Raw genomic sequence first — 25,012 nt, 5'->3', positions numbered from 1 at the left:
AATCGAAATGCCTCCATACTGCCATTTTCCCTGCATGGTTTATGGCAGTTTTAAACTTTCCTGATAGCAAGTTTTATCTAGCGGCCTCCATTTTCATTAGATCAGTCTGAATATTTACCGCTTCCTGCCTGAAATGTAACTATTGGCCTGTGTTGCGTTATGGCGTTGTCACATAAATAACAAATTCTAGCACTTGCATAGGCCATAGCACAACACAGCAGCATGTGAAGTGGGCTGAACCTGAACCAAACCCGAGCAAAATTTCTGATTTGTTATCCAAACCCTGTCCAACCCATCAGATTCTAACGGGTCCCGTGTGGCTCAGGTCCGGTATCCACACTCTAACGTTAGTAACAAACGTACTTATTTTAAGCCAAACCTTTATGGGGTTTTTAATACTAATCACATACTGTTGTTCCCTAAACCTTAGTGAGTAAACCTAAATATGAAGTTTGTTTGTTTTTTTTTGTTTTTTTTTTACATTCAAACTTGTTTTTGAAAATGGAAGTTTATTTTAGAAATACACAATGCGTGTAATGAGTATAAACTGACACGTCATCCCTGAGCGTCCAAAACTGATGTTGGAGGGGTACCTAGAGCATCATAGTTTAACATGAAAGTTCACTGACCAAGCGTCTGTATTTGACAAGTTGGGAGTGAGAATATGTAGCTTCAAAACTGTTAAATCAGTAACTGATGTGTTGCAGTTATATGTTGTTTTAATAATACAGTGTCTTTCTGCAGCGCCCAAGCCTGAAGACAGTTCATTTCTTCTGTCACTGCTCACTGGGGTCCTCACTGGAGCTTTATTGGTTATCCTCCCACTCTTGCTGTATTGCTTCATGAAGTCCAATGGTGAGAGTAAAATTACTGCAGAGTTCTCATGACACTGAAGAGAATATTTTGCAATTAAAGAAAAACAAACAAAAAAACAATAAATGTATTTTTTTTTTAATTTACAGATTTATGTTGCAGCAGGTTGGTGCAAAGTTATTTTCTCTCACTTTGAACTCAGCAATACTTATAATGATTCCTGCTAAATCTACCGCCATTTCCATATTTTAGATCCACGCAGTCTCAGACCACCAATCAGGATGAACGAGTCCACCGGGATGAAATGCAACAGCAAACATACTCTTCTCTTCTTCAAGGTCTGAATGCTTTCACAGCTGTATCTGATATAGCTGCTGGTTATAAATGCTGCAGTCTTCAAGACTGGGCCTCATTTTTTGAAAATGTTCCTCCAAGATTACCCTCCAACAGCATTCCCTCTGCTGCAGGCTTAACACTGGTGAACTTAATTAAACCAGTGGTTAAAATGTTGCCCAGAGTCAGTCTGTGATATAAAAGTTTAATTTTGTATCACAGAGGTAAAGTTACTAATTTGACTTTGTCTTTATTTTCAATAACCTGTAGGTGACGTTTGTATCTACGAATCAGTGGGTGGTTGTGAAGACACTGGAAAGGGTACAGTACAAACGATTTTAATGTGGAAATAATCTGTTTCATTCGTCTTTAATATGGACAAAATAAAGAATACAATGATGCCACATTCTGTTCAATTCATCTCAAAGGTCTTGACAAGAGGAGTAAGCATAAGGAGCCAGTGGACACGAATGTACCATGAATCAGTGTTAAAATGCAGGTACGTTAACAGAAGCTGTTCATCACCTGAGTCTAAAGTTTTGATTTAAAATCTATCATCATCTTTAAAATTTCATGAGCGATAATTTAAGGTAACTATGCAGTGGTTATTTGTACCACCTCAAAAATAACTGGTGCACAGCATCTATGTATTTTGTAGTGTGTAAAAATATTAGCTGTGGTTTCCTTGCTGTCTAAATTTGGCTATCAAAGCAATATATGTCTGTCAGACAAACTGTGAAGCTGAGTTGTGTATGTTTGTGCTGAGCAGCAGTGTCTTGGCTTGTTTCTTCTCTGGTTCATAGTTTGGCAACTAATTATTAGAATCGCCTACAAATATTTTTCAGGGTTTAATTAGATTAACAAACTGAATTAAGTATCATCTGGGCCTCTAATTCTAGATTCTACAGTTACTCTGTCCCCTTAAAAGTCCAGTATGTAGGATTAAGTGGCATCTAGTGGTGAGGTTGCAGATTGCAACCAGCTGAAACTTGAATTAAAATGTCAGATATTGGGGCGTCCATAGCTCAGGAAGTAGAGCGGATCGTCCGCTAATTGACCCTTCGCTAAGTCTTACCCCTCGAATGCATACTTGCCAATCATAGTGTAGCAGTGGCCAGCTTTGAAAGGGGTCCAACAGCTATACGGCTGTGCTCCATAGAGTCTAATGCAATTGTTTCAGATTTCCTTCATTTTCAGGCTGGTTTTGTGGATTTGGAGCTAAATGTTGTGCCTGGGGCACGTCGTGTATTAATGATACTCGTTACCTGGAGAGGTTGGAGAAAGATATACGTTTCTTCCCTGTTCCAAAACCGAAATCAGACCCTGAAAAGTGTAGGGTTAGCTAGCTAGCTACTGAAGATATAGCCTACTGAATGTATACACATGCTGCTTTTGCTTTTTAATGATTACAACAGTGAAACAAAGACCCTGCTGTACAGGAACCAGTGAAGGGAAGCAGGGAAACTTTGCTGATATTTAACTAGCTGTGTGTCATCGCAGTGTGTGCAGATGAACATTGTTTAGTCTCCCCCAGAGCTCTCCGTCCGTCCGCTGGTGGAGGTTTGACGGCTGGTGCCACAGGGGGAAGCCAAACACTGTTCATCTGCACACAGTGCGATGGACCGAGTTAGACAGGCTGGATATATCCTTCAAACACAGACTGTAGACCCCTCTGTCTCCTTCTCCCTGAAATTGCTTTGTCATTTTTCCAAAAAGTTGCTAATATTTCTTCAGGGAGTGCAGTTACGCGCGGAATCCATGCTCACTCCAACAGCTTGATGGACCATCACAAAGGGGCGGGGCTTAATAAAGGGTCAATTTGATCTCTGGCTCCTCCAGTTCGCATGTCGAAGTATCTTTGAGCAAGACTGAACCCTATTATAGACTTGCTCCCTATGCCTGTTTCATTGGAGTGTGAGTACGTTTAAGCTGAGTAGTAGGTGTCACCTTGTATGGTAGCCTCAGCCACCAGTGTGTTAATGGGTGTGAAGGGGTGGATGTGACATGTCGGGTTAAAGTGCTTTGAGAGGTCAGAAAACTAGAAAGATGCAGTCCAAGTGCAGGTCCATTTACCATTAACCAACCCGTGTTCAGTACAGTTTTGTCTATTTTTCAGCTTTTTTTATTTTTTATTTTATTGTGTCTTTGTTCCAGGTCCATAAAGTGAAGTGCATCATCAACAAAACAAGTGAGGCACAGATGACAACTTGAAGAACGTAATGTTCATGGCGGTTTCTGCAGTAGTCCAACTGCTCCTCAGATTTCTTAGTATTTTGTAGTCTCTTAGTACTTGCGGAGTTCAATAGTAGATTATATGAAATAATTTAACCTCCTGTTGGTCTCAGCTTAAATTGCAGAACTGTTGAGATGTTTTGCTTTTAGATTCATTGATATATCTTCTTTTTTATTTTGTTGCCACTTAACCCCCTGAGGACATCACATTTTGGGTTTGTTTTACCTTATACTTCATTCTACTCAACTCAGAGCAATTGTCCTCGTTTGTTGTCCACTTTTTTGTGCCATCTAGTGGTAGTAAGAGCACAATACACTAATCCATGTAAAAACAAGATGGCAGCCATCTCTGCCAAGTCAGTCTGCAAGTGGACAAGGTCCAAAACTTGATCACATTTTATGGTTAAAACTTGTTTTGTTATGATTAATAATGTTTGTAGTTTGATATGGCAACAAATCTGACCAATTATAGCAACAGTAAAAAGACAAGACATTGGAATTAGGAAGTGCCCTTTGAGGACATTGAGAGTTTATTATTGTCTCGTATGACGACATCAGGACTTAATTATCGCTCCACAGACAATGAATGGACAATGAATGGGACCCTGATTTTGTGGCCCCACAGAATGTTTGTTTTCTTTTTTATACCCAAATGAGCTTTATTCTATCGTAATGTTCTCAGCTCTGAAACAGAAAATGTACCCATATACTCAGAACATTGCCCTGGCTACTCTCAGTGTCATCTATAACATCTTTCCCAATTCACTGTCTATGACGCAGCTCCAGACTTCATACCCTATGACAGTGGGTCCCAACTGGTGGGTCACAATCTCAAAGTGGGTCGTGGGTTCATTCTGAATAGAAAGCAAGTGACTCGCAAACATGTTAAGTTTGTAAAAACACACACTTAATTTTTTACGTACGGTGAATTTCCGGCACAAGCTTCTATGTGCTAACTTTGTGGACCTTGAACTAATGACTACGGAGAAATCTGGACCGCGTGGTTTGACCACTCGGGAATCACTGCCCTATGAAATCACAAGTTTTAGTTTTAGCACTCTAGTTTTGGGATTTTGGAGGGTTGTTCATGTTTCCCTTATATTTTTGGACTGTCTTAGACCATAGGAATGACATATAAACTGAAGCCAAAGGTGCATTTGCTACATACAAAATTTCCCAGATGATCAGCACTGTTTCCGTACTGTGTCGCCCACACAGCAAGCACACTATAGACTTCCTTAGGTCAAGTGGTTAAAAGGATAGTGCACCCAGATATGAAAATTCAGCCATTATCTACTCACCCATATGTCGAGGGAGGCTCAGGTGAAGTTTTAGAGTCCTCACATCACTTGCGGAGATCCCAGGGGAGAGGGGGTAGCAACAAAACTTCACCTAATGGAGGCTGACGGCGCCCCAGATTCAAACGTCCAAAAAACTTGAAACCACAAATTATCTCCATACTGCTCGTCCGTAGTGATCCAAGTGTCCTGAAGCCCCGACATAAAAAGTTCTGAAAAACGTCATATGAACTCTGTTTTTAGCCTCATTGTAGCCTGTAGCTCTGCCTCTCTTTGCACCGAGCTGATGAGCAGTATGGAGATATTTTGTGGTTTCGATTATGTGTTTTTTTGGCGTTTTAATCTGGGGCACCCAGTCTGCATTAGGTGTAGTATTATTGCTAGCCCCATCTCCGCAAGGGATGTGAGGACTCTAAAACTTCACCTGAGCCTCCCTCGGCATATGGGTGAGTAGATAATGGCTGAATTTTCATTTTTGGGTGCACTATCCCTTTAAGTTCCGGTTAAGCCCTTCTCTAACTTGAATAACTTGGGATAAAATTATTTAATCTTGCGGCTCAATGATGATCTAAAATCTGTAAAGTCCAATGCTGATTTTCTGTCTTGTACAACCCAACTTTGTGTTTGATGACGCGAGTGTATTTAAAGTTAAACATTTTTTGTAGTGCAGTTTCACTAGTCAAAGTCAAGGATAGACAACATTTTTTTCATTAACAATAAACTGATGTATAAATGATATTTCATAAGACAAATGTAAATGCTTCTGTGCTTTAATTACTGTACTTTATCATGGAGGGAGAATTGACTCTTGCACACAATGTAATTTTTAGCCACTTGGTGGTGCCCCGCAGTTCTGCATTCAGTTCCTGTAGAAGTTTCTGTGATCAAACGCCTTTGCAGATGCATTTGTGAGTGCATGAATGATGCATGATGTCATGCATGATGTTTAATGTGTGTTACTATGCAATACTATTTTAGATTGCTTATTAATGATGTGAAAAGAAAACCTGTTTTCATTCATTTGGGCATATAGTGTTAATGTTCTCTTTATGTAAAAAAGGCAGCTATGCTTGTTTTCTTTTATTTAATGGTCAAATTATGTACTCATAAGTATCATTATTGCATCTTTAGATTCATTGTTATGTTAAGTCCTTTAAGTAGTTGTGATAGAAAGATTATTGTCAAATAAAGAAAATACACTCTCAGGAATTAATCTGGTTTGTGTTTCAGTTTTTATAAATTATATCATATAACCCTCACCAAGTACTTCCAGTCAGCTGATATGCTGATCCTACTGAATTGACAAAGAGACTTTAAAGACATCATGGACTAATCTGCAGAGACGTGCTCCAGAAGAAACACCACTATAGTAATGGGCTGAACAGAATTTCAGTTATGTAGAAATATCTGCCAAGATATGATTAAGTTCTTCTTGCTCAAAGTAGACACTTACCTCAACACATATCAGTTTCTCCGTTAAGTAATTAAGTGCATTTTTCAGTTTTTAAGTTATGTGGCCAGGAACAGTGGCGGCCCCGGAGTGGAGCCAGAGGGGGCCATGGCCCCTCTGATACAATGCCTGGCCCTTCCACTGCCTCCATTTCAATCCTAAAATTCAGTTATGGCTTTTGGTTTCGTGTGCTACCTGAAGATTTTTAGTGGCTGCGTTTGGCCATCCCTGTAAATAAATTTCTGGTGGTGTCACTGGTCACTGCGGTAAATCTAACACCTTGTAACAGGTGTGGTTACTGCTCGTCATCACAGAATGAGCAGGCAGGTAAACAACAGTGAGACAGTTTCTTGGTTCAGGGCCTTCCAAGACACAGGTTCAGTCACAAACAGCACACAAACAGTTCAAAGTGTGCAGTTTTACTGTGAGGTAGCAGACAGGAGGCGACAGCAGATGAACAGAAGGTCCGATACCAGGTGAACACAGGGAAGCCAACACACTTGTGAGGCGCCAATTGTACGTGTGTTGTACCCGGTGCGGAGTCGAAGAACCAGCGGTGATGAGTGGATTTTGCAGCACACACACAAAGGCAGAATGTGCAGCCATGTGACACGGTAATCCACAGCACCGGAAATCGCAGGCAGCAGAAAAGGTAAACTCACAACGGAGAGCTGACTAGCAGTCTCTCCACACAGCTACGTGAAACAGGCAAAGAGAAACCAGGAACATGGAAACAGAGTTCCTGGTCGAGGACAGAAGGCTGAGTGGTTTACCGGGGAGCAGACGAAGCAGAAGAGTCAGAGACAGGCGTGGTCGGCAACAAGATATCAGTCTGGGAACTAACGCTGCAAAGACTTGCATAGAAATGACAAAGAACAATCTATTGTGGCAGGGGGCAATGAGGCACAGGTGAGATAAGTTGGCTTGATGAGGTGGGTGTGGTGGACCGGCAGGAATGGGAGATGTGTGGACAGGTAGGCTGGCAGGTAGGGGTGGTGAAGAGGTGGGGTTAGTGGAAATTAACTGGGTTAACTGAGAGAATGGCATGTATGGCAGTCAGAAGTGCACACTGTGACACATTTAGTTTTTGTCACCTGCCAATAAAATATAGTGTGATGGTAGATTTGTAAAATTCAATCTAAAACAGCTGGCTGTAAAAACAAACAAACAAAAAAACTAGCTGATGATGTCTTACTCAACTCTAATCTGTTTAACTTTTTTTTTATCAGGCGTAGCCACAGTGCATGTTCTGCTTCCTGTTCCACTCACCGGCCATCTCTAACTTGTCAGAGAAGGAAGCAGACGTTCCCCTACCCCCAAAGATGGCTGGTGTTTGCCTCCGATACGCGATCTGCCTCTTGACATACTGTGCTCTGCAGCTGTTTTGGCTCTTCCTCCATGGTGTGTATGCCTCTGCTCAGTCAAACTGTGCAGTTTTACTGTTACAAGATGTATTTATTGGCCTGATGCACTCTTTCATGAGTTTAGATTTGTACAGCCAAAGCATACCGGTCAAGCTCATTGTATTTCCTGGATGTGTGTTTACAGTTACGTGAAAACTACTTTCAAATATTATCCTACTGCATTTTTTTGACTCATGTAAAATAATGTTTTACATCTGCAAATGTTTTCTTTAAGAAATCCTAATTTTTAAAAGACAAAGCCCCTTTTTCCTTCCTTCTTTCCTCTCTCTCTTTGTAAACATTAAAGAACATTTATCAGTCATAATATCAAGATCAATTTTACAGTGGCAAAAAGATTATACCCTTCTGTTGTTTGCTCATGTGTTTCAGATGTGGAGGCTTCCAGTTGTCAACGTGTCATCCATAAGAAAGTTGGAGACACCGTGGAGTTGTCATCCTGCTTACCAACTGAAGGGGTCATAATGGCACGCTGGAAATATGGATCATCATTAATTGCAGAAAAAGATAAGAAGCTTGATGAAAACCATCAGTTCAAGGGCAGATTAGACTTTAACCCCACAAACTTCAGTTTAACAGTGAGAGAACTGACTCTCCAAGATTCTCGTGATTATCATTTTGTCTCAGCAGTGACTGACAAACAAAGGGGAACAGTCGTCATCACCCTGCAAGTTCACGGTAGGATTTCTCTGGTTTTGTCAAACTTTATGTTGTCAAGTAAATGTTTTAAAGTGCTATTGCCGCAATATAGTGTACTCGGAAGAAAACAATCTCCCCCATCGACATGCAAGGGTAATTTAAGTCCGAATTTTAAGTCAGAAACTTGACCCACGCAGAGTGACATTTTCATCATTTATATTACTTTATGTCGTGTTTGTGTCGTTAAACATTCTGTAACAATGTTGTAGCATCCACGCATGCTATTGGCTTTGGTGGTTCATGGGCTTACACTATGTCATCATTTACACTATGTTGAGCTGCTGTACGCTATTTTAATGAGCAACTTTGAGAAACACTAATTATATGTGCTGTTTCTTTTCTGTAATGGTGCCGTGGTTACTGATGTTGCTGTAGATGCTGTAGATGAAGCTCAGACACCTTACATAAATTTGCGGCAGGTGTCCATGTTTTCCCAAGCATACACACTGGGATGCATTTAGATTCGAAGTTGGGAATGCTGAGTCCGAGTTTTCGCCTTTTTACTTTCAATGGATTACAGCATATTTGCTCATTTAAAATCATTAAGGGGAGATTAGTAATTTATTCCCAAAGCAACTCAGCCCAAACTGAAATGCCATTGTCCAGTTGTTTCAAAGAGGCACAGAATGTTTTTACTCTAACATGCTAAATTCAAAGAGGAAATTCCCCTCCAGAAGACATCTCCAGGATTACACCCCCACTATTACTGTCTTTACTCTCTGTCCGCTGTCTCATTAGAGCCCATTACTAAAGAGCCCGACGTCTTTTTCAATTCCACCTGGCACCCCTCAAATGAATCCTGTACGGCTTTGCTGAAGTGCATTGCACCCCCTGAAAGCAATGTCACCTACAACTGGACGGTGGGGAACCAAACTATAACTGGCTCCAGCCTGGAATACAGCATGCGACCTCAGGACGGAGAAACCAAATTCACCTGCGCTATTTCCAACATTGTCAGTGAGATGTCAGCATCCAGAACCGAGAGTTGCAGCAACAATACAGCTGACTCGTCTAAACCAGGTATATGCAGTGAGGTGAATATAGTTATTAGTGTTATTAGTGTCTTGGGAGTGTAATTATGTTACAGATATCCATTAATGCAATGTGGCCAGTGACAATTTCTGCAATTACTATCTGACAATTACTATCTAACTGCTATTGCTGTCTGAACAGTGAGAAGGACAATGGTTGAATGGTTGAAACATTAAACTAGCTATGATATATAATATATAATTTACTTTTGTATCTGTATCTTTTAAAGTATTTACAATGCATTACAGTGTGACTGCTTTTAAAAGTTTGTTTATATAATTATTATTGCAGTGGCCGGCCCCTCATCTCATCTGCTGTTGATTATTGGGCGTGTTATTTGAATTTTACTGATTATTCCACTGCTGCTCTTGCTGGTTTTCTACACAAAGTCAAAGGGTAAGACCTCCTCTTGCTGATATTAGATGGGTAACACTGATTGCAACCTAGTCAACAGCAAAAATGTTGGCATTGTAAGTTTCTGCAAACCACGGATACGTTACATTTGTATGTTATTATATAGTGGCTATGTTTAAACGTTATGTTTCAACAGCACTTTGATTAATGTGTGGTTTAGGCAAATAAACAAAAACAAACACTTAATCATAGTTTGGAAAGGATCATATTTTGGCTTAAAATATCTGGTTTTGGGGGCACAATCCCAGCTGAAAATGCAGCAATGTCTTAGTAAAAAAACAACCACTTTTCATCGTTCTATCCTGGCAGAAAACATGACAATGTCTCTGTGATGAACAACCGTTTATAGTTCCATTATCCCGGCAGAAAGCACAACTATTGCTAGGTATAAAACAACTGCTTTTTGTCCAGCTATGCTGGCAGAAAATGCACCGATTGCTTGGTAGAAAACAACTGTTTCTAGTTCCACTATCTCGGCAGAAAACACAACGATTGCTAGGTATAAAACAGCTGCTTTTCGTCCAACTATCCCAGCAGGAAATGCAGCAGTGTTTCAGTGATAAACAACCACATTTCATCATGCTGTCCTGGCAGCAAACACAGTGATGGCTTGATTATGAACAACCACTTATAGTCCCGCTATCCCAACTGAGAACGCATCAGTGACTTGGCAAGAAACAACCGTTTATAGTTCCATTATCCCGGCAGAAAACACAACGATTGCTCCCGGCAGAAAATGCAGCGATGGCTGGGAAAAACAACCACTTTTCATTGCTCTTTCCCAGCAGGGAACACAGCAATGGCTCGGTAAAAAAATTGCTTTTTTTCCCACTTTCCCGGCAGAAAATACAGCACCGTCTTTTCATTGCTATATCCTGGCAGAAAATGCAATAATGTCTCAAAAAACAATTGTTCATAGTTCCACTATCCCAGCAAAATACACAGTGATGGCTTGGTTAAAAAGACCCGCTCTTACTTGCACTATCCCGGCAGAAAACACGACTATTGCTAGGTATAAAACATTTGCTTTTCGTCCAGCTATCCCAGCAGAAAACGCAACTTTTGCTAGTTTTTTAAAATGACTCCTAATATGCATTTTTAATTACATGTTACACGCTCACCCAGTCTCAAGCAGTCAGCCAAGATGAAACTCAGCAGCAGGTGTACTCCTCTCTTCTCCATTGTCAGTATTCCATTCACCTCTGTTCACTTTAAATACTATTTTAAACCTTTTAACACTGTTTTTTAAAGTTAACTATTTTCTTATCGTACACCCATAGACATCTATTAATATGATCTTACCTTGATTATCTCTGACCTGTAGCTGATGGTTCTGTCTACGAAACGATGAGAGGCTCTAAAGATGCTGAAACAGGTACAGTACACAGTAAACTTTGATTAACGAGAAGCTTTTGACAACTCAGTGGTTAAAATTTAGAGATCCTGGCAAAATATGACACTTAAAATGAATGCAAAATATGCATTTAGATAACAGCGTACTCCCACAATATATTCATATACAATCTTTCAGAAATTGGGTGCAAAATGTTGTTAACTAAAAGATATGTGTGCACAGCATTCCTCCAAACTGTGACATCTGAACATACTGTATATGCTGTGGTGTTAACACTGTCTAAATGTGGCTAAGTATGGTCAACACTTCTAAGTAAAAGGGAACTGTAAAATTAACTTACATCTCTGGCTGCTCATATTTAAAGGTGTGAAATACATATGAGATCATATCTGTCATAGTTGTTTTGGGGCATTTTTGCCTTTCATGGATAGGACAGTGTAGTGTGAAATGGGGAGAGATGTATATATATATGAAACATGTCAGCTAAGGGCTGATTTGTTCCCTCGCACCAAGTCTCCTTCTTTTATTTCAATGGTCTGTAATCAGCTCTGCATCTCACGCACAACAGGTTCGGCCCTCCCCCCTGCATGCAAGCAGACATTCTCTATAGCTCTATATCAGAACAAACTGAGGACATCTGTTAGATTTAGATTAGATTTTAAAGTGTAATTTAAAAAAAAACAAACAAACTTGATAGCATTTTGTGGGTTAATGTTGCTTAAAATGGTATCACAGATATGATGTTTAATGTAACCTTGCATTAATTATCTCTGACCTGTAGGTGATGATTGTGCCTATGAAAATACGAGAGGCTCTGCAGAAGCTGGGAAAGGTACAGTATAACTTATACCACTATTCCCCCCATTTCTCTAATTCATTCCTTCAGTCGTTTCCTCTAATTTGGTTCCAGATTCATAAAGAGCGGTGCATCATCAGCAAAACGAGAGAAGCACAGATGAAAACGGAAATTCATGTTAAAGCAGTTTTGACATAAAGTAAAATGTATGTGCATTCCTCTGTCCTCAACTCAACTGTATATACATATATAGTTGTTGTAGTATATAATGGATTGCTTTCATTTTTTTTTACCTTTTAAAGCTCTTTTACCATGTTGTAAGCTGAATGCTGTCAGTTTTTTTTTTTCACATTTATAAAATGTTCTCATGCAGGTTTACATGTTTATCCACTTGGTGGCGTAATGTGCTTGTCCTTTCAGTTACTTGCTGCTCAGTGGTTCTTGTGATCAATTATCATTGCAGATGCATCAGTGAGTACATGCATGATGGATATCTTGAAGCATGCGCACATTTATTGTGATTGATTGTGTAATATAATTGAATAAGCATGTTTTGTAGATTATTTTCAACAATTTAAAATGTTACATTTAAAATGTTTTTTTTTTCTCCATTTGAGCAAATTCCCTTTTGGGTTTTCAAATACTATAGATGTAGGTTGTATATGTGAGTGTTTTTTCTAATTTTATTTTATTTTTTTGGTCAGTAGCTGTGATTATTGTAATTAAATAAAGATACTTTTTTTTATGTTAGCAAACGAGTTTTATGTCAAAATGAATGAGTAGCCATAAATAAAAAAATATACACTTTTGAACTCATGGTTCATGTTTCAGAGTTTTTCAAAATGATTTGAGACAACAGGGCGTGCTTTTAAATGTGTCGACTACGACTTGGTTCTGTTTCTTTGATGACTCAGTGGCCAGTGTCATTTTACTGTCACTGTCTCACTTCTCCTTTCAAAAGAAATGTCAGAAAACATGTTCATGTTAGACTCCAGGGTTTTACCTAGTAAAAAGTCTGCTGGTACTTTTGAGAGCTCAAAGGGGCGACTTAAAAATGTCATCAAAATAGATAAGGATGTTTGAAATAGAAAATAGTGGTACAAAGAGGAAAATGCTGTATGAAAAGTCCCTAAAATGGAAGCTGATGCATTTGATCCACATAACGATCATGACTGCTACAAAAGGAAATTACCTAATTTTGCCCATTTGCTAACAAACTAACACTGTGTTCAGTGTTTAATGCTCTGCTCTGTTATACAGACAATGAAGAATATGTGCAGAATTGTGAATACATACATACATAGAGTGATACCTTATTCATTCTCATGGGGGAATCCTTGTATCCAGTAGCTCACATTAAGTCACATAAAAACCACAATAATAATAAATAAGGTGCCCATAGAAATAAATAAAGTAAAAAAAAAGTCTTTAAGTCTTTAAATGACTATTTATCATTTAATTGGCTGGAGTGCCACCCGTTTCTGCTGAGGGGATATCAAACACTGAACTAACAGGGTAAAAGTTTAGCATGTTCACTTTAAACCAATCAAATAATTTGTCAGTCTACTATTTATTGTGTAGAAATCACCACTTCGATAACTTTATATCATATCTTTTTTTTCAACATCCCTTTGGGTAGAAGCAAAAGCAAGTCTACAGCCACATAAGCAGCTCTGTGAGGCTGAGCTAAATGCTAACATCAGCATGCTAACATGCTCACAATGACAATGCTAACATGCTGATGTTTAGCAGGCAATCTTTGCCATTGTAATTCAGTGTGCTAGTATGCTAACACTTGCTAATTAGCACTGAACACAGTTCAGCTGAGGGTGATAGGAAAAAATGCTCAAGGCTCAGCTTCATGGCATGTCCCCAGGAAGTGCATCGAGCTTTGAAGCCAATTTTCATAGACGCCAAACAGTGTACTTTTTTTTTTAGTGACAACCCCCGAAACATGAATCGTTTCATTATCAAGATTTGTTTACAATTGAAAGTCCAAAAGAGACACACAATTGAATCATTTCTTCGCCACTGCGGAATCAGTGCCGATCATACGAGTAATTTTTATATGTGGCAATTGAGCTTTTTTGGCTTTATGCGCCTCTGAGCAACTTATAATAGGAATGAATGAGGCCCCACCTCCAATGCTGTATCCAAGTCTTTTTATACATCCATGCTTCACTGTCAGTATGAAATTTTAGATTGCATGTTGAAATGCAGTTAGTGCATACAATTAGTTGTTGTATTTGACCCATTAATTACCAGAGTCAATAGGATTTTTCCTCTCAGTCCAATGAATATTGGTACCAAAATTCAACAAATAGTTGTTACTATTTTTTAATTTGCTAAAAACTAACAAACGTCAACCTCATGGTCGCACTAGAGCAAAAATCAGTGGGTTCAGCAAAGTTCATAGGCTCCATCTTCTGGGTCGTTGGAGGCGGGACCCCATTCATTCCTATTGAAGTTGCTCATTGGCGCATAAAGGCCAAAAGGTTTGACTTCCCGAATATAAAATTACGTGGATCTTTCACATCACTGAGCTAACAGAACACACACACTGGAGATGTTAGCTGGCCGAGCGACTGATTCCTGGTTTATCCCTTGGCTAGCTTGAATGGGGATGAAATTATTTAATCATGCAGCTCTTCCAGACATTTGAAAAGTTATCGGACTAAATGGATCAAATTTTGACAGTGAAAGATGTCATTTTGAGGTGGTTGTGACGCTCAAAACAATGTCTCCACTGATTTACAGACATCTTTTTCACAATGTAAAGCCCTGTTTGCACAGGACTAGTATGACCTGGGGGCCACATCTGATGTAGAAATAAGCTCCCATGCAGGGGCATTAATATAGGCAGATTGCACTGGGGCCCCTGGGGTGGAGGGGCCTGTAGAGAAAGAGGGCCCTTGCAAGCGATTCAGATTGCCACCTTGGAAATATGCCTGTGTGCAAACATAAATAATAAAAAAATCTTATGTTAAAATCTGTGCCATTTTCTCATTTAAGTTAACTTTTCTTTTGTCTTTTTCTTTTTTTAAACAGTCCGTAGCTTTCTAAAGTTCTCTATATATCCATTCACTTCCCCTGGCCATTCCAATGGATTCAACTTTTCCCGGATGTCTAGATCTATGAGCGCTGTCACCTGACTCCAACCAATACACAGACTTACTTGACTGGATGTCTATAAGCCAATCACAGTGTGCCACATCATCTAAAATGGACTGCAGTAGAGCCACGCCCCCTTTTTTCAACAAGCATGGCTGTTTGTGAGGCAAGGAGGAAGCGTAAGTCACATTTAAGTCTATTTATGATATTGTTACAGTACATAATGTATTGTATGTATGTATTTAATGTAAACATGAGATGTTATTTTACTTCTACATGTCAAAATACCCAATTAAAATATTTTTACTCAGGCTTTTTTTTAAAGAATTCATCCATTGGAATGGACTAGGGATCTGAATGTCACCAGAAAATGAATAGGGAGACACTGGTTTGATCTATTATGACTGTCCTGAATTGATTTTCTCATGATACAAACAGCTTATGATGCAACTTATTTAGTACAGAGATATTTCTTTTTTCAGACAAAGAGATCTTCGAGACAGCAACAAAGCAACAAAGACACAGTGAACTGAACGCATACAAAGGACAATAAAAAAACACAGAAAGGTTTTTTTTTGGGTGCTTTTCCCTAACCGCTGTGAGGGTCCAAAGGACAGAGGGATGTCGTATGCTGTAAAGCCCTGTGAGGCAAATTGTGATTTGTGATATTGGGCTTTATAAATAAAATTGAATTGAATTGAAATTGAAATAAACACAGCCGTCAAACCACACACAAAACTCCGACAACTTCTAGTACATCCAAAAGACAGAATAGACACAGACAAAAAATGCAACGTAATCTATGAAATACCATGCGAAAAAACATACATAGGAGAAACAGGGAGAAGCTTTAACACAAGAAAAACCGAACATAAAAAAGAATGTAAAAAGGAAACGGCAGGACAACTCACAAGATCCCAAAAAGAAAAAGCAGAACAGGAAAGCTTAAAATCAGCCATGTCAGATCACTGCAAGAGAAACAATCACGTCATGGACTGGGACAACACGAAGGTCATAGGGTCAGAAAGCAATAAATTCAAACGTTGGATCAAGGAGGCCATAGAGATCAGGAAGCGGGCCGGGGACTCCATCAACCGGGATGAGGGGGCACCAGCTGATAAAGACACGTCACGACGCACGTCAGATGACGCTTCTGAAGAAGACTGAAGTTGACAGTCGAAACATGTCAAGGTAAAGCAGCATCTCTTAATCTCTTTGTCTGAAAAAAGAAAAACCTCTATACTATGTAAATGAGTAGACAAACTGAACCTAATCGAGTTATTCGATGCAACTTATTGATTATGTACACAAAATGTTAATCTCGGGAGGTTTTGAACTTACTGTTTTCCAGAGATTCTTCAGAAATCTTACTATATAATGACAAAAACTCTGTCTGTCTGTCTCACAGTGGTAGAGGGTCATGGGAGGATGCGAATGAAGCAATATTACATCAACTGGCCAAAGGGGGGCGCTATAGCAACCGATTGAAATTGCAAACTTTGAATGGGCATATCTCGTGCCCCGTATGTTGTAGAGACATGAAACTTTGCACAGAGATGCCTCTCCTCATGAGGAGCACATCTGCATCAAGAACCCATAACTTCTGGTTATATAGATTTTCCTCCATTTTGAATTTTTTGAAAAACACTTAAAATCGATCTCTTCCTAGGAAGTTTGACCGATCTGCATGAAACTCGGTGAACATAATCTAGGGACCAATATCTAAAGTTCCCTCTTGGCAAAAGTTGGAAAACTTACTAAAACTGAGCTTCTATAAGGCAATGACTTTAACTATCTGCCTTTCAATGTGCTACCTCAACTACAGTTTTAGCCCACTAACTATCCCACTATTGGCAATGGTACTGCTGTACTTTCAATAAAGCAATCGTACTATCAAATTTGCAAAAACTCTGTCTGAATACATTGCTCTTCTTAATGGGTTCAGTTGACTATTTAATCTGCAATTTCCTATGACCTGTATCCCAAACACACACCATGTGAAACTGTTCGTGGGCAACTGTGCACTCAATGGGTATGGACTAGTTGAGATTATTTTGAGTTGTGATGATGACTAGAATGCAAAAGATATACGCAGTGTGTTTTAAAGCATCACTTTATTCGCTGACATGAGTTAACCATTCGTGAAAAATAAGTAATCTCATGTTTTGTTTGGTTTATAAAGGTCTGTTTACACCATTTATTGTCATTTTTAAATAACAGGTGGTTACTCATGTTCAGATTATCCATCCATTAGAAAGGACAGAGAAGAAAGTGCTTATAACTTGTAAGTGCATGTAGAGCAGTGGTTCCCAACTGGTCCAGCCATGGAATTCAGATTTCTCCTCAGTCATTAGTTCAGGGCCCACACAGTTTAATACATTCAGCGTCATACTCGCATTTGGATTCAGCTGAAGTGTGCTTTTTATAAAACTGGAAAAGTCACTTGCAGTCCACTCAGAATAGAGCCGCGACCCACCAGTTGGGAACCACTGATTTAGAGTAAAAAACAAAATAAAAAACAATCCACCATTACAATTCTGAAGTGGTTACAATTTGTAGATTTGGAAAAAAACAAAACAAGTGGCAGACATGACATGAGTAATCTGAATGCAATCACTCTGTGAAGTGGCTGCCGTGCGGTGAGATTTTAGGACTGAACATCGATTACCCATCATAAAAATCTTGAGAATTTGAAGTAACACCCGTGCATGGAAGTGACATATCAAATCGTGTGAAGTATCAAACACAATTTAGCAGGCTGCTCTTTGAGTGGGCAGCATCACTACCACTTCTCTTTCACCCTGTGGGTTTCACGTCAGGGTTCAACTATGAACAGGCACATCACTTTAAATTCATAGGAAGTCAAGGTGAGTTGCAGTGCACAGACCACCTCTGCAGAAGCACCACATAGTAAGGCACAGTTTATTGCATGGTATTGAGTGATATTTAGACAGTGGCCACCAGTGCTCTATATTTGTTGTTGTTGTCAAGACTAGTGAAACCACAGTCCCAGACAGTCTGCAGTAGCGTCAAAGGTTATGGCTCTTGCTGAGGAGTTATTCATGACATAATTTTCCTCTCCTGCTCTCATGATCCCATCCAATCCATGCATTTTTAACTTCATCTATTTTTTTATATTCAATACATCTCCGCCCTAAAGTTAAGACTATGCGGCATGGCTATACATCCTCTTTTATAGGTGTATCGTCATTTGTTGTAGATGAGCCACAGAGACGGCCTTTATTTTGATGGTGGGTAGTTCACTTCCCTCTGTGTTCACAAGTGGTCAAGGCTGCATGAGAGACTTAGATTCTGCTAAAGATGCATGCAAGCAAAGACAGATACGCTGCAGAGTAAACAGCAGAGCACAATATTTACATATTCTGTGGAGGAAATAACACTTAAGAGAATGCAGGAAGGGCAAAAATAAATAGGTAAGAAGTTAGTTCTCTAGTTCCTATCTACCACCAACAGGGTTAGGGTTAGCAGCAGTGGTTCTGGTACACATTAACTGTCAAGTCTGTGTGCTTCAACCCGGGTGTTGCTCGCATCGGGATTTCTGTCAGCCAGACCACATGCCGAGGTGGCCTGGCTCACATTGAGTTCAGATCTCAGTGAGGTGTGGACAACATTTGGGCACAGTCTGGACGACTTGTCAAATGTAAGTCTCCTGCAACATCTTCTTCTGTCCCAGGGCTTCTCTCCTGAGCAAAAGCAAAGGGATGACCGCGGCTCGAGCACAGCTGAGACCTGTCGTCTTATATATAGCACTGTGTACCACTAGCTGCGTTATTCACTTGTCTCCACTGTCGACAAAGCGTGTTGCGTACATTCCTGCCATCATTACAAGATAATTCAAATATAAAGAAAATTGGAAAGCCCCAGGGATTCCATTATCCAGTAATCCAGGAAAATCTGTTGAAGTCCGATATATTCAGACCTCTCCTATCAGCTGGGCCTTTACGTAAATAAACCATGTAGGTTTCAGCTGTGCACTCGAAATCATAGCCTACTGGAGACATAACCACTTAAAAGACATTTGTACTGTTTAAACAGAAAGCACATGTTTTGCCTTTGCAATCTCATCCCAATTCATCAAATATCACCTCTTTGTTTGTGGACTTTCACATCTGCATATGACGTGCTAGGTATCCTCCTGCGTCTGTTGTTGATGTCCTGTGACACAGCGTCAATTTACTCTTGTTACGTGCATTGTGTCTTTTCAAAATACACGTTAGTATTCACAGGACATGTACAGTTTCTGCTCATTAGATGCATACAGTCTTTTTTGAAAATAAACTTACAACGTCAGTAAAACACCTTGCATTTACATTTATTTCCTTGTGTAACATAAGCATGTGGTTAGGTTTAGAAAAAAAACATCATGGTTTGGCTCAGCATTCACACAGGAAGTGAACAGCAGGCTGCAGTTGGGGGTTTGTCAGACCTGTTCACTTCCCGTCCTCGCCTGCCCCAGATGGACTTTCGTGCTCCACATATTACATTGTTACCCAGAGCAATACAAAATGCTGCTGGCCAGTGCGTTTCATAACACTGTGAAACGCGCCTTTGTGCATCAGTATCTTACGCCGATGTCCACTGACATAGTGCTGGCATTTGACAGCTTTGGTCGGTGGTGCGTATTATACCACCTGTAGTGGCAATCCCTCAGAATATCAAGGAAGCCACTAATGAGCTGACTGAAAAGTTGAAATTACCCTCAGTCACATGGTACAAAACTATGTGCTCCCGTGCCTCATGCAGCTCTCTGCTCAACTAAACTGAAGATGACGTAAATTACAAAATAAACAGGAGCGTCGTCATCAAAATTAAACATACATGCGTTTTGGTCCTATTGCATTTTTGTGCAATATTTAAGTTTTATACAGTGTCTAGAAATTAATTTTGCATGACATTTAAATTAACTTCTACTCACACGTTGTGGCTCTTACACCACTGGTGAAAGGTGCCTTTCAGATCACTCCAAATCACTGACAAAGCGGCGGTATATTTGTAACATACCTGTGGAAAAAAATGAATTCCATCACTATCCAATCGGGCAGGTGGCATTAAAGCGTCCAGTTTGGACACACAAATCCAGACACAGCTGAGTTCTGATCTGGTGCATTAAATCACAAAAGTCACCCTGAAAGAGGTGTAACCATGGCCTAAGACTGAGCTTGTGTTTCTTTGGGGGAAGAGGTTCCTGTCCATTCAACCTAATTTACAGCACTTTGTCTGACGTCCTGTAGTCTCAACACATACAGTACAGTAAGTACCCCATCACTGTCGACAGTGCTGTGGTGATTGTCAGACAATGAGGAGCCCTTTCCTTACTAGGAAACCAGGCACTTATCTAGGCATTGGTCATGTCCAAATTTCTCCTACTTGACCACTGTGACTCAGGGTTGGACTGTCCATCTGGCATACTGGCCTTTTCCTGGTGGCCAGTATGGTGTGTTGACCAGCCAATAACACATGTAACCTGGCCCAATGATCCATCCATCCATTTTCTTACCGCTTATCCTCTTGAGGGTTGCGGGGGGGCTGGAGCCTATCCCAGCTGACATTGGGCGAGAGGCGGGGTACACCCTGGAGAGGTCACCAGACTATCGCAGGGCTGACACATAGAGACAGACAACCATTCACGCTCACATTCACACCTATGGACAATTTAGAGTCACCAATTAACCTGCATGTCTTTGGACTGTGGGAGGAAGCTGGAGTACCTGGAGGAAACCCACGCTGACACAAGGAGAGCATGCAAACTCTGCACAGAAGGACTCTCACACCCGGGATTGAACAGGGAACCCTCTTGCTGTGAGGCGACAGTGCTAACCACCACACCAGCGTGCCGCCCTGGCTATATATTCTAAATTATTTTGGCCCAATCACATGTTAAACCCCTCCCCCTTTGGGCTATGTACCTTCATTAAACAGCATCTGCAACAAAAAGTGTGACAAAACACAAGGAAGACCAGAAAAATACTTCTGACCCGGACTTTTCACACCCTTTTAGCAACTTGCTGGCTGCCTCGTGTCTCCCGCTCCTCTCTTGCCGTGAGCAGGCAGGCAGAAGAGAGTTACTATGGTTCAGGTCGTTTTATTATGAGTCTGCCATAGTGTAAATAAAAAATAGGACACGCACATCCCTGAAGCCCACTGGGTTGGGTGCTGGATCACAAAGTGTCAAAAGCATGAAAAAAGAAAAAAGCGATCCGCACACCAAAAGAGCTCCCATATGCAATTTTTTATTTTGCGTGACGTTTCGAGCATGATGCTCTTCCTCGGACTGCTAAAAGTGTGTGGATCGCTTTTTTCTTTTTTCCTGCCATAGCGTAAGCCTTTGTGAAACGTGACTGTCTTTGTAACATGGATATTGAAATAAATGCAGGTCTGTATGTGTGTGTGTGTGTGTGTGTGTGTGTGTGTGTGTATGTATTGGGGGGCTGAGTGACACAAGTTACAGCAGGAAACAGATGCATAAAAGGCACAAATTGGTGCGTGAAAATTCACCAGAATGCAGGAATTGAAGTGCTTGATGCTCAAAAAAGAGCCCAAGAAACCCTCTTTAATATGTGTCCCCTCAAGTGTTGAAAGAAACCAACACCTTTATATCATATAATATATTTATAACTGACAGTTGTGTGAGTGATTGTGGTGGGCCTTTCTGTCCCAGTCCACCACTGCATCTTGCTGGAGACTCTGCATTTTCTATCAGACCTATGCAACGTCTAAAATGCTGCTACCTCCCCAGTGTTAAATGTGTCTCTCTGTTCTATACAGTAGCCCCCTGTTGCAGCTTGAATCCAATGCAAGACCCTGCAGTGCTCCTTTCTGCCTTTACGTCATGGTCAAACCCTACCGTCCAGGTAGGTAGGTAGGTACGTAGGTACTTTATTAATCCCGAAGGAAATTGCATTTTCAGCTGCTCATACATGAACATAAAAACACCAATCATACACACAGTGCATAAAGACAGAATAAAGTGCAAGAATAAATAGTAATAAATATAGGATAAAAAAAGCATGACAGTGAGATGTGCAAATATGCAAATGTGCAAATCCCCCCCGCAACTCATCTCCCTCCCCTCTCCAGTGTTGTGTTGAACAGTCTAATGGCTCTGAGCAGGAAGGACCTCCGCAGCCTGTCTGTGGAGCAGTTAAGTGAGAGCAGCCTCCCACTGAATGAGCTCCTCTGCCCCATCGCCAGTTTATGCAGTGGGTGGCAGCTATTGTCAATGATGGAGAGCAGTTTGGAAATAGTTCTCCTGTCTGCCGCCGACACCACAGACTCCTGCTCTGCACTGATGACAGAGGTGGCCTTCTTGATGAGTTTGTCCATCCTCTGTGTGTCCTTCTGTTTGGTGCTGCCTCCCCAACACACCACCCCATAGAAGAGGGTGCTGAATACCACAGACTGGTAGAACATCTGCAGCATTCTCCTGCAGACATTAAAGGACGCCAGTCTCCTCAGGAAATACAGCCTGCTCTGCACTTTCTTGTAGACATGATCAGTGTTAACTGACCAGTCCAGCTTGTCATCCACCTGCAGCCCCAGGTACCTGTAGGAGGCAACCACCTCAGTCTCCTCGCCGCTGATGTTAACAGGCAGAAGAGATGGGCGGCGCCTCCTGAAGTCCAGTACCATCTCCTTTGTCTTGGTGGTGTTGAGCTGCAGGTGGTGAAATCCTTGACAAGGGACCTGTACTCTCCCTCATCCCCCCTCCTAATACACCCGACGATAGCAATGTCATCAGAGAGCTTCTGTACATGACAGAGTTCGGTGTCATGCCTGAAGTCCGCTGCGTAGAGTGTGAAGAGGAGGGGGGCCAGTACAGTCCCCTGTGGCACCCCCGTGCTGCTGGTCACTGTGTCAGATGTTATGGACCCCAACCTGACAAATTGAGGTCTGCCCGTGAGGTAATCCGTGACCCAGGACATGAGGGCTGGGTCAACCTGCATGGTGGTGAGTTTGTTCTTTAGGCGGACAGGATGTATGGTGTTAAAGGCGCTGGAGAAATCTATAAAAAGAATTCTCACAGCGCCACTTTCCCTGTCGAGGTGTGTGAGGGGCCGGTGCTGGAGATACAGTACAGCGTCCTCAACTCCTACATTCCTCTGATAGCCGAACTGAAGCGGGTCCTGGGCCTGCTGCACCTGAGGTGTTATGATGTGCAGAATCAGCCGCTCCAGTTTCTTCATCAGATGAGAGGAGAGGGCCACCGGTCTGAAGTCATTGAGGTTGTTTGGTCGCCCCTTCTTCGGCACCGGATTGATGCAGGATGTTTTCCAGGGAGATGGAACCTTCCCCAGACGCAGGCTCATGTTGTAGATGTGCTGCAGGGGCTCAGCCAGTTCCGCAGCACAGGCCCTCAGCAGCCCTGGACAAATCCTGTCTGGACCAGCTGACTTCCCAGGGCGGAGTCTCCTCAGCTCCTGTCTGAACAGCTTTCACTTCACTGGTTACCCAGGGTTTGTTGTTAACAAAGCAGTTCACTGTTTTGACAGGAACCACTGCATCCAAACAAAAGTTCAGATAGTCTGTGATGCAGTGGGTAGAGCCCTCAATGTCCTCCCCAAAAGAATCCAGCATGACATTCCAGTCTGTGGATTCAAAGCAGTCCCTGAGGATCTCCTCATCCCCATTTTTCCACTTCCTGAATGAGCGAGTTGTTATGGGCTGCTTTTTCACCAAAGGTGTATACAGGGGCGTCAGGTGAATCAGGTTGTGGTTGGACTTTCCCAAAGGTGGTAAAGGGGATGCTGTGTATGCAGCTTTAACATTGGCATACAACAAGTCAGTAGTCCTGTTTTTACGGGTTGGACAGTCCACAAACTGATGGAAAGCAGCCAGAGTTGAAGTGAGAGTGACATGATTGAAGTCCCCTGAAATAGCAAGAAAAGCTTCGGGGTGCTGAGTTTGTAGCCGTGCGACTGACGTGTGTATAATCTCACATGCTGCTCCAGCGTCAGCTCTGGGAGGAATGTAAACACACACAGCTATGACGTGTGTGAACTCCCTGGGCAGGTAGTATGGCCTCATGCTTACAGCTAGTAGTTCCAAATCACGGCAGCACAGAGTGTCTTTAACAGTCACATGAGAAGGATTACACCATTTGTTGTTCACGTGCAATATGAGCCCCCCTCCTTTGCTCTTACCGCATGCTTTGGTGTCCCTGTCAGCTCTCACAGATGTAAATCCCCGCAGCTCCACGTTAGTGTCCGGGATGCAGCCGGTTAGCCACGTCTCTGTGAGGGCTGGTAAAGCTGGTAAAGCTTCTCAGTTTTCATCAAGCCCGCTAACTCATTGACTTTGTTCTGGAGCGCGTTGATATTTCCCATCAGTATGGACGGAAGTGATGGCTTATATCTCCGCCGCTTACTGTTTGTTGAGCCGGTCTTCACTTTAGCTCCAGCCCTGCAGCCACGATACTTCCGCCTTAGTTCCCCGGGGATAGGCAGCTCTCCCTTTCCTCAGCGCGAGCAGATCTTCCCTCATGTAGACAAGTTTTGTGCTGTCCCGTTTCATGTTACAGTCCACAGTATCCATAGGATATATAAAGACAATGCTTTCACACCCACAGGAGCAATGGGGGAAAAGCATACACTAAAGAAAAAACACAGTCATTCAATCACTCACACAGAGCAGCCAAAGGCAGCCTGCACTCTCAGGCGCCGGTGTAGCACAGGAGGAATCTGTGTGACCAATGAGCCCGGTCTCACTGTGAAGTTGTCAAAATCCGGCGCTTGGGGAGTGGCTTGTGGCATCAGAAACCAACGAGAAAAGGGGTCAGTGGCGTGCACAGACTTGGGGCGAAACTTAGGGTAGGGGCGAAATGAAAAAGAAGGGCACATACAGCGCGTTCTCGCCACTGAAGAGGGCACTAAGTTCCGCGTGTTTTCGAGGGCACTTTAGACATGTTTATATGTTATACAAATGGCACATTATATAGCCTTAAAACAGACTAACTAGACAGACTACTCAAGTTAGTTTGTAGTTAGGATCAGCATCCACGAGAAACGTGTAGATTCAACGTTGGACTGTGAAGAACACACA

At 41.5% G+C, this 25,012-nt stretch overlaps 2 protein-coding genes across 4 annotated transcripts in view; both read left to right on the top strand.

Moving 5' to 3' along the window:
• The first annotated feature begins 7,431 nt into the window (after positions 1-7,431).
• On the top strand, positions 7,432-14,912 carry si:cabz01074944.1 (SLAM family member 8). 2 transcript variants are annotated; one of them, XM_050067349.1, is made up of 8 exons: positions 7,432-7,527; positions 7,920-8,225; positions 8,985-9,266; positions 9,570-9,674; positions 11,017-11,067; positions 11,828-11,878; positions 12,263-12,313; positions 14,891-14,912. In XM_050067349.1, exons 1-4 carry the CDS (start codon positions 7,449-7,451, stop codon positions 9,617-9,619), a joined length of 717 nt encoding a protein of 238 aa, XP_049923306.1. In that variant the 5' UTR covers positions 7,432-7,448; the 3' UTR covers positions 9,620-9,674; positions 11,017-11,067; positions 11,828-11,878; positions 12,263-12,313; positions 14,891-14,912. The 2 variants fall into 2 exon arrangements, with proteins under 2 accessions (XP_049923306.1, XP_049923305.1); XM_050067348.1 differs by lacking the exon at positions 14,891-14,912 and having other exon boundaries at positions 11,957-12,593.
• A 177-nt stretch (positions 14,913-15,089) lies between these two features.
• LOC126404257 (SLAM family member 8-like) overlaps positions 15,090-25,012 on the top strand; it is a 26,074-nt gene continuing 16,151 nt past the window's right edge. For both annotated transcript variants that reach the window (XM_050067345.1, XM_050067344.1), the window contains exons 1-2: positions 15,090-15,132; positions 21,740-21,833. In XM_050067345.1, coding sequence (XP_049923302.1) covers positions 15,105-15,132; positions 21,740-21,833 — 122 coding nt within the window. In that variant the 5' untranslated portion in view covers positions 15,090-15,104. The remainder of the gene's footprint in view (positions 15,133-21,739; positions 21,834-25,012) is intronic.

The sequence above is a fragment of the Epinephelus moara genome, chromosome 17 (genome assembly GCF_006386435.1).
Source record: "Epinephelus moara isolate mb chromosome 17, YSFRI_EMoa_1.0, whole genome shotgun sequence".
In the NCBI taxonomy this organism is placed as follows: domain Eukaryota; kingdom Metazoa; phylum Chordata; class Actinopteri; order Perciformes; family Serranidae; genus Epinephelus; species Epinephelus moara.
This window is presented reverse-complemented; position numbering and strand designations above follow the sequence as displayed.